The sequence below is a fragment of the Haliotis cracherodii genome, unplaced genomic scaffold, assembly GCF_022045235.1.
Source record: "Haliotis cracherodii isolate W230 unplaced genomic scaffold, xgHalCrac1.p SCAF_14, whole genome shotgun sequence".
NCBI classification, from domain to species: Eukaryota; Metazoa; Mollusca; class Gastropoda; order Lepetellida; family Haliotidae; genus Haliotis; species Haliotis cracherodii.
This window is the reverse complement of record NW_027266269.1, coordinates 36,394,250-36,405,048: the sequence shown is the minus strand read 5'-3', so window position 1 is coordinate 36,405,048 and position 10,799 is coordinate 36,394,250. Positions and strand designations below refer to the sequence as shown.

The following is a 10,799-nucleotide window of genomic DNA, read 5'->3' as shown; positions in this document are numbered from 1 at the left end:
TGTACACAGCGTCCTCTCTATCATGTTTCAGTGCTGGAATCTCCGCCCTGTACACAGTGTCCTCTCTATCATGTTTCAGTGCTGGAATCTCCGCCTTGTACACAGTGTCCTCTCTACCATGTTTCAGTGCTGGAATCTCCGCCTTGTACACAGTGTCCTCTCTATCATGTTTCAGTGCTGGTATCTCCGCCTTGTACACAGTGTCCTCTCTATCATGTTTCAGTGCTGGAATCTCCGCCCTGTATACGGTGTCTTACCTGTGGTATTCAACTATTGGTGCAGTCACAGTGGTTGTTGTCGGTCTGATTGTCAGCGCTATGACAGGTAAAGTACGTTGTAAAGGTTGTCAGTTAGTGCCGCTCTACGCAATATACCAGCTATATGAATGTGGCGTGGGAACATTTGGGTATGCACTTAACAAACCAGTGATTGACAATATGAAGAACTATCCACGGGGTACGACGACGCGCATTCACTGCAGTCACCGAGCTGGAAGACCTGATCCATTTTGTTGCCACATAGGCTCTTCGTATTGCTTGGAACCAATTTTAACCCGTAAAAGGGGCGGTGGGGTAGCCTAGTGGTTAAAGCGTTCGCTTGTCATGCCGAAGACCCGGCTCGATTCACCACACAACACCCGTACCAACACCCACAAAACCGCACACCGCACAACAGCAGATGAAACGCGCAGCGCCTGACACAGGCCTCTTATGTTGCAGGCATGTACCGCCTGGGTGATGTGCGGCGCCTGACACAGGCCTCTTATGTTGCAGGCATGTACCGCCTGGGTGATGTGCGGCGCCTGACACAGGCCTCTTATGTTGCAGGCATGTACCGCCTGGGTGATGTGCGGCGCCTGACACAGGCCTCTTATGTTGCAGGCATGAACCGCCTGGGTGATGTGCGGCGCCTGACACAGGCCTCTTATGTTGCAGGCATGTACCGCCTGGGTGATGTGCGGCGCCTGACACAGGCCTCTTATGTTGCAGGCATGAACCGCCTGGGTGATGTGGACCCAAGGTTTCTCGTTCCCGTGCTGTACAGCCGCTGTCCCACACGACCCGTCAGAGCCACCGTCCGCCGTAACCAGGAGAGCAGAGAGCAAGAGGTGGGTGTCCCAAACCATTTTTCCATCTATGTTCAATCATGAATACAGTTATTTCCGAAACAACTGTCTATACATACTTGTTCGCTTTCCAACATCACCTGTTCGAAGGCGAAATTCGACCTTACGTCCAAACATTCTCACCCAAGGACCATCAAGGACCAGTTGCACCTTCAAGGACCACCATCAGTTGCGCCTTCCAAGGACAATGGACCACATCATTTTCACCTTCCAAGCACCACCATCAGTTTCACCTTCCAAGGACCACCAGCAGTTGCGCCTTCAAGGGCCACCATCAGTTTCACCTTCAAGGACCACCAGCAGTTGAACCTTCAAAGGATAATGGACCACCATCAGTTGCCTCTTCCAAGGACAATGCACCACCGTCAGTTGCATCTTCCAAGGACCATGGACCACCATCAGTTGCGCCTTCCAAGGACCATGGACCACCATCAGTTACACCTTCCAAGGACCATGGACCACCAGCAGTTACACCTTCCAAGGACAATTGACCACCATCAGTTACACCTTCCAAGGACCATGGACCACCATCAGTTGCGCCTTCCAAGGATCATGGACCACCATCAGCTACACCTTCAAGAACCACCATCAGTTTCACCTTCAAGGACCACCACCAGTTGCACCTTCCAAGGACCATGGACCACAATCCGTTACACCTTCAAGGACCACCATCAGTTGCACCTTCAAGGACCACCATCAGTTTCACCTTCAAGGACCACCACCAGTTGCACCTTCCAAGGACCATGGACCACCATCAGTTACACCTTCAAGGACAACCATCAGTTGCACCTTCAAGGACCACCATCAGTTGCGCCTTCCAAGGACAATGGACCACCATCAGTTGCACCTTCCAAGGACCATGGACCACCATCATTTGCGCCTTCCAAGAACCATGGACCACCATCAGTTACACCTTCCAAGGACCATGGACCACCATCAGTTGCGCCTTCCAAGGACCATGGACCACCACCAGTTACACCTTCCAAGGACCATGGACCACCATCAGTTGCACCTTCCAAGGACCATGGACCACCATCAGTTGCACCTTCCAAGGACCACCACCAGTTGCACCTTCCAAGGAACACCACCAGTTGCACCTTCCAAGGATCACCATTGGTTGCTACTTCCAAGATCCGAGGACCACCATCAGTTTCATCTTCCGAGGACCAAGGACCACCATCAGTTTCATCTTTCGAGGACCAAGGACCACCATCAGTTGCACCTTCCAAGAACCATTACCAGTTGCACCTTCAAGGCCTACCAAGGACCAGTTCCACCTTCCAAGGTTTTTGGTTTAGTTTGGTTTGTTGTTTAACGCCGCACTCAGCAATATTCCAGCTATATGACGGTGGTCTGTAAATAATCGAGTCTGGACCAGACAATCCACCAATGACCTGTTGCACCCTCCTAGGACGACTAAGGACAAGTTGCACCTTCCAAGGACCAAAGGCCACCATCAGTTGCACCTTCAAAGGACCACCATCACGTGTACCTTCCAGGAACCAACATCAGTTGCCCCTCCCAGTGACGAGTTGCACCTTCAAGCACCATTAAGGACCAGTTGCATCTTCCAAGGACCACGAAGGACCAAGATTGATCATTTGGTACCCCCCTACCCCACCCCTCCCCATCCCCCATCCCTCTCTCCTTATATTAAATGACGTGTCCCTAACTTAAACCAAACGCATGTAAGTGACCCACTAAAATCTCTTTGCAGGAACTGGTCCAGATAACGAGGGGGTCCGAACACCAGGACATATGACCAACAAGAGAAGATGTGACGTCAGTCTTATCTTCGATATGAACATGTCATGATTCTCTAAGGAACATTGATGGTCCCAAATATAACCATACTCACATCTATACAGTAGACATTTAAACTTGTAGGTAAAATGTAACCATACTCACATTTATACAGTAGACATTGAACGTTATAGGCCCAATAAAACCATACTCACATTTATACAGTAGAAATTGAACGTTGTAGGCGTTATCAAATGATGATTTCCCACATGAATGAAGCGCTCGTAAAGACATTGTGATGGGCAGATGCTGTCATTCGGTGTGAGACTCCACATCAAAATTATCACACAAGCCAAATATATCTATGGTGCTAATAATGTAATCAATAACACTTGCCCCAGCATTGCCAACACATGTGACGTCACCTTCCCGTGATCACTTCCACAGCCGCCATTCAAAATCTGTACATTCAAAACAGAGCATGCATTAATAAAACATTTTTCAAAATTATTAAGAACTGTATCGTTTGAACTTCTGCACAGATTAAGCCCGTCTTGGAGAGAGTCCCAGTATGACGTATCCTGGCCATGGATATATTGAAGTTTATCATCCTCGTCATAATCCGACTCTATGCTAGTTCTTGCATTAAAGTCATCCCCTAAAATGCACGAAAAGTCGTCAACATCACTTAGTTCATCCTGAAATAGCAATATACTGTTCTTAGAACCAACATTACTGCCGTACCATGTAGATCCTTCTGGGTGAATAAACACACAGCAGTATAAACTGTGATGTTTAAGTCCAAGCAGTGCCCTGTCAGGTAATACATCACTTTGTGTGATCCATGAACATGTAACATGTTCTGTGAGATTCTGTTTGATTTCAACGCTTTCCACCTGAAGGTCTTCAAACATTCGCTATCTTGTCTGCTTTGTTTCTGCACGTGGAATATTCGCAGAACTCATCATTAACATTCACTTTTTGAGTCAATGTTTCTGTCAAACCAATTACCGTATCCGACGTGATAAGCGCCCAGGGGTTCTAATTGGGATTGTTCTCTAGCCAATATATTAGGAAATACCGCCTTGGGCGCTTATTAGAGCGGGGCGCTTATTACGTCGAATGCGGTATGTCAAATGGTTTAAGAAATGATAATCACCCCCAATCTGGAAGCAATCCTGATATATTCCACAACACGAGTACCACAGCATTAATGATACTACTAGTAGGTTCAGACGGCGCCCCCTGTATATCCGGGCCCTGACCACCCTTATCTCTTCTGTGTCGTCTCCCACCCCTGACGCGTTACCCCTGTCGGCCTCTGGGTTGCATCCGTCACGTGACTCGTGTCACCTCTGCATTAGCGCGTGAAGAGTATGTATCACGTGCAAGAACAGACGACAGTTTACCGCCTTTGTAGAAATAATGTTTGTTTGGGGTCTTTCTATACTCACACGCAAAAGAAACGGAAGTGGTTTTAAGCAAATAGGTAACAAACACGGAACAATAAATTGATACGAGTTTTAGCATCCAGTGAAGCCTGATGGTGTTATCAATATTTTTGGTTGCATTTTGGAAGCCCCGAGTAAAAACGCAACATAAAATACGAATCGACAAAACGCACCATTTCAACTGTGTCAGATTCGTGGACCTACCACTCCTTGGTCAACAATGCCAAGCCTAACTCAAATTCAGAGAAACCAGGCCATCGGACGTTTGGAAGCTGAAGAGTCTGTCCAAGATGTTGCCCGTCATTTCAACGTTAACATTACCACAATTTACCGTCTCCTTCATCGATACAATGCTACACAGACCACAGATGACCTTCCTCGGAGCGGTCGTCCTAGGGTCACCACACCTCAACAAGATCGGCAGATTACACGTCAACAAGAGCGACATCCGTTCCTAACTGCAAGTGAAAGTACTCGCAAGACCATAGGAAGGCATAATCGACACATTAGCCGGGACACTGTGATCCGACGTCTCCTTCCAACAACCTCAGATGTCGCCGACCAGCACGTCGTCCTGTTCTCCAACCACGGCATCGACAAGCACGACTTCAGTGGGCACAGGGTCATCACAATTGGCGTCATCGTGAGTGGAGGCGTGTCATCTTCTCTGATGAAAGTCGCTTTTGTGTCTCCCATGCAGACGGAAGAGTCAGAATTTCCATGGGGTGGACCTAGCGTCATGATATGGGCAGGTATTGGACTTAATGCGAGACTTTGACCTACGTGCTTTCTGAATGTTGGTCAAGGTAGGGGACACAGCGTCACTGCTCAGCGGTATATCGACCAAGTGATCAGACCCGACGTTGTTCCATTTTTTTCACAACATCAGCAACACATTTTCCAGCAGGACAACGCTCGTCCCCATGTTGCCAGAGCTACCATGGCCTTTCTGCAACAACACAACATCAGTGTTCTAACGTGGCCAGCCCTCAGCCCTGATCTGAACCCCATCGAACACTTGTGGGGTGAGGTTCAAAGGCGTCTGTACAGTGTGCGCCCAGTCCATACAACTGCCGATGATCTGGATGTGTGGCAGTGATTAATGCTAATGGTGGTCACACCAGGTATTGACTGACATTTTGGGTATTGACCCGAAACTGTGTTAGCCCTTAAAATTTGAAAAAAACAATTATGTCATCTGCCTTTTAAACTGTCTAAACTGTTTTTTGTCAATCTTGCCCTCTTAGTATTTCTTGTCTTTACTGTTGAAAATAGATAAGATGTATACTGCATACTCGACTTGCGTTTCTTTTGCGTGTTAGTATATTTGCATTGTTTTATTTCTTTCGTCAGATCGTTCGCTATACTGTAGCCTGTGGCTGAAGAGAACCTCTCAAGTTCAGAGTCTTTATTTTACGTCCCAATGAACCATTTTCGTCATAACCGGGCGTGGTTCGTTGGGCGACCGTATCCCATGCTATGGGCCCTCTGGAGATCACTGAGTGTAAATAGTTGATCAGTTCTGACAGAGTTCAAAACTTCCAATGTTATTTTTGCAAACAAAATAAGATTTGTTTGCACTTTCAGGGATACCATAGATAATGATGTTGTTCCTTCTGCTACGTCTCTCAAGATTTATAGTTTTATAGTTGTGTTTTAGATCTTAAGTTTGCAGTGTTTTGGTGACTCTTTTCATTCTATAGTCCCCGTCACCAGTCCTCGCAGAATCACGAAGTATTGCGATTATTTTAAACTAATAGCCTTGTATTGTACGTACTACCAGCACTGATGAAAGAAAAATGTAACGTCCAGATGTGGTAATTAAAGCCCTATTGACATAATTCAAGGTGCACGCACTCCAAAATATAATCACCTGATTCGCTATTATCGTTGTTTGTAATAATATCCTGAAATCTTATTTGCCAGTCGACGTCTTCTAAAAAATGGCAGAGAGATGGTATGGCGACGCCGTGGGGAACGTTATATGGATGCTTGTGTTGTTGAGAGAGACGCGTGGGGAAGTCCGAGCATCATGGTGTGGGGTGGAATTGTTCTTGCACAGGGTCGGCCCTGTGGTCTTCCAGAACATCGGTCAAGGGAGAGGCAAAGGTGTCACAGCAGCTCGGTACATTGATCAAGTCTTGAGACCACACGCCATACCTCATTTGTCACGTCGCCGCCACCACAAGTTTCAGTATGATAACGCCCGCGCCCACACTGCGAGAGGAACAAGAGACTTCGTCTAGCAGAATGGCATCAGAACCATGCAGTGGCCTGCCCTCAGTCCCAATTTAAATCCCATTGCGCACTTGTGGGAGGAGATTCAAAGACGGCTGATGACGTCCGACCAAGGCCGACAACTGCAGCTGAACTGCGTCAGGCGATCCTCAAAGAGTGTGGGCTCAAGTGCCTATGGCCTTCATAAACCGCCTCATCCATTCCATGTATCGACGTTGCACGGCAGTCATCAATGCACATGTCGGACACACGAGATACTGACTTGTGATGCCATTTTCTTAGAGACTAGTGTTGTGTTTCACTTTAAGAACATTTGACACTTTAATATCAACCTTGATGATCAGTTTTGCCAAGTTTCATCTTTTTAATGTGTCTCAAAGTATGTTTACAGTGTTTGGACCAATATGGTTTTTCATACATCTATCCATGGTGACGTTTCTTTTGCGATTCAGTCTATATTGCCTACTGTCACTGATCTGACAAATCGCTTACCTTCTTACGTAATATTTATTTATGCACACATTCCAGGAAAACTTGCAATGTATAGGTACAGTTTGTGAGAGAGGGGAAGGGATTGTCGAGCACAGAATGGAAGAATAACATCGCATGATTGAGAGGTTGTCACGCTTGTGTGTTGGGGGATGCTACATATCAGGTATTAGGAATAAACACGATGTATGTTGCTTACCAAGGCTCACTAAATGCTTTGTTTATTCCTGGTACAGGATATGTACCAACCCCGAACACACTCGCGTTATAACCTCCATGTACTTGCAGCTCGTTCCAGGCGTCATTCCTTTTAAACCTGCATTAAATTAACACACTGGAACATCACGTGATGACAAACTCGTTCCAGGCGTCACATGTCATTCTTTTTAAACCTGCATTAAATTAACACACTGGAACATTACGTGATGACAAACTCGTTCCAGGCGTCACAGGTCATTCTTTTTAAACCTGCATTAAATTAACACATTGGAACATCACGTGATGACAAACTCGTTCCAGGCGTCACAGGTCATTCTTTTTAAACCTGCATTAAATTAACACACTGGAACATTACGTGATGACAAACTCGTTCCAGGCGTCACAGGTCATTCTTTTTAAACCTGCATTAAATTAACACACTGGAACATCACGTGATGACAAACTCGTTCCAGGCGTCACAGGTCATTCTTTTTAAACCTGCATTAAATTAACACATTGGAACATCACGTGATGACAAACTCGTTCCGGGCGTCACAGGTCATTCTTTTTAAACCTGCATTAAATTAACACACTGGAACATCACGTGATGACAAACTCGTTCCAGGCGTCACAGGTCATTCTTTTTAAACCTGCATTAAATTAACACACTGGAACATCACGTGATGACAAACTCGTTCCAGGCGTCACAGGTCATTCTTTTTAAACCTGCATTAAATTAACACACTGGAACATCACGTTCGCGTCATTGTTTTATATGTTACGTGACCTGGGGCATATATGGGTATGATCAATGGAATTATATGATGCATGTACTATAAATGTTCTTACTTGAAGTCTGCATTAAGACCCGGTCTCGATTCTCCACATTGGCACAATATGTTAAGCCCATTTATAGTGTCCTCCGCCGTTATATTGCTATAATATTGCTTAAAGCGGCGTAAAACCATACTCACTCACTCACTCATGTAAATTCAAAACGTCAACAATAGAGAATACCGCCGAGTCCATGCAGCGCAAAAGGCAAACAATGAAAAGTATTTTTTTTATGAATTGATCACTGAATATAACGGATGACACTAGGTGTTCGCGAACAGTGAAGCATGACCTGCTCTACCGACAGAACCCGACACTCGCAAACACTTTATTTATTAAAAGGGCCATTGAGTAAGGAGGTTGGAAAATTCCAAAGAAGGACAACAGCATCGGACAGACTCTCCACGCCATTTAGTCACGCCACTGTCTAATCAGGAAATGTCAGTTGGAACAATATTGCCGGTTGTCTGTCTGCCCCGATACCACTATGCCACAGTTTAACATGGACTCCACTCAGACACAGTAGACTGACTCCGTGATGACCAGTCCTTGTTTTAGCCCCTTAATGCCGAGCGTCAGACAGGGTAACACAAAGTACCATCGTTTAACGTCTTTCGGTATGACGCGGCCGGGGATCGAACCCCGGACCTTCCGCTCTTGGGTACAGAGACTATTGTGATACGAGCAACGCCTTTGCTAGACGACCCGTGAAGATCCGGGTTAGAGTAGGACTTCAGCAACCCCATCTTGCTGTCAAAAGCGATTATGCTTGTCATGAGGGACAACGAGCGATAGGCAGAGAAACGTCTCTTGGTATGACGCTGCCGGAGAGCGAGCTATCTGCGAGTGCATGCTCCATCTACAAACCAAGGGGGCGGCACGGAGCCTAACGTGGAGTGAGTGAGTATGATTTTACGGCGTTTTAGCAATATTCCAGCAAAATCACGGCGGGGGACACCAGAAATTGGCTTCACACATTGTGCCCATATGGAGAATCGAACCCGGGTCTACAGCGTGACGAGCGAACGATTTAACCACTAGGCTACCCGACCGCCCCACTGAGCAAAAAGAAACTTGTCCGTTTATAGGAAATATGTCCTGGGCCCACTTGCACAAAGCGATCTTAACGATGAAACACTGATACAGTACGTGGACTTTACAGGCAAGAATTTATTGTATGGAAAGATGTACAGTTTGTGAAAACCATATGAGTGAGTGAGTTGGGTTTAACGCCGCTTTTAACATTATTCCAGTTATATCACGGCTGAAAACCATGTACCACAGTTATATTGACAAGACATGTATATATAAATGCTGTACCTGCTGAGATGAATAAAGAGGGGGGGGGGGGGGATAAAGATAAAATAAACACAAGGATGATCAACGAAGCCATGCCAACCCATAGTTCCTTACGTCCTTACCTAAATATACTCTTTAAAAAACGAAACTTGACACTGACTTTCAAAATGTAATATAATGCGATTGTTTCAAAATAGGAGACAGAAACCACAATTGAAACACTGTTTGAAGATCAATGTACACACTGTTCAAAACATTAATCATGTCACCAAGACAGACACACGTACAGGATACAGTTAATGTCACAGGGGTACAGCAAGTGTCAGTATCAGTCGGCAATATGCGGTCGAGCGTTGTCATTCTGGAACTGTCCGCCATGAACGTTGACGTGAGGAAGAACGTAAGGCTGTAGTATCAAGTCTCTGTAACGCACACCTGTCAATGCACCTGCCACATGCACGAGAGGCGTCCTACCACCGTGATGAATTCCGGCCCATACCATGACACTCCCGCCGCCAAATGGGACAACCTGCTGCACACAGCTGGGGGCGTAACGTTCACCCCGACGTCGGTAGACACGTGCGCGTCCATCAGCACGTGTGAGTAGGAAACGGGACTCGTCAGTAAACAGTACATTTCTCGACCATGCACGTGCCCATCTAACCCTCTGTTGGCACCAAAGCAGACGGTCCGCCAGATGACGTGGGGTCAATGCATGACGTCGAACGGGTCTTCGTGCAAAAAGTCCAGCCTCCCTCAGTCTAGTTGCGTACCGTTTGATCTGATATGCTGCGTACCCCAGGGATCTGTGTGGTTGTAGACGTGGCTGTGGTAGTGCGGTCTCGGAGGTGTCGCAGCCGGATGTATCAAGCTTGTGCTTGGGTTGTCACCCTTGGTCTTCCTGACCTTGGTCTGTCGTCAACTCTGTTGGAGTTGTTGTATGGGGTCCACAGTGCGGAGATTGTCTGTCTGGATACGCCAAAGTGCCTGGTCACTTCTTGCTGAGTTGCTCCAGCTTGTAATCTCCCAATGGCGTTGTTCCGTTGAGCTGCATTCTGTCTTGGCATTCTGTCACCGCCTCTACTGCCGTTATAAGGACTGTATGAACAGCCGTTGATGTGGATTTTTATACCCATTCAGCAGGGGGGCGTGCATGCCTAAATGCAGGATCCTGTGCTGCACGTTTTTTTACAGGCGGTTGCGTTTGGATGAAGCTGTAAAATTGATCCCCAAACACTACGTTTATGTGCTTTGCATGTGTTTTCGCGAATTATAGACACATCATCTTTCTGTTTGACTTATTTGGTTCTCATTTAATGTAATAATTTTAGATATTTGGCAAAAAGTGGTTTTACATCTATGTCAAGATTCTGTTTTTGAAGAGAATATTTTTAAATCAATTAATATCACGAGTGTCAGAA

General features: G+C 46.2%; 1 protein-coding gene across 1 annotated transcript; it reads left to right on the top strand.

Annotated features, from left to right (window-relative positions):
* Positions 1-685: 685 nt before the first annotated feature.
* Positions 686-2,888, top strand: LOC139460408 (ovarian abundant message protein-like; the record flags this gene model as incomplete). Its single annotated transcript, XM_071241903.1, has 2 exons — positions 686-1,108; positions 2,844-2,888. Coding segments are annotated over 2 exons (468 nt in total), but the record flags the coding sequence as incomplete, so codon positions are not given.
* Between the last annotated feature and the right edge of the window lie 7,911 nt (positions 2,889-10,799).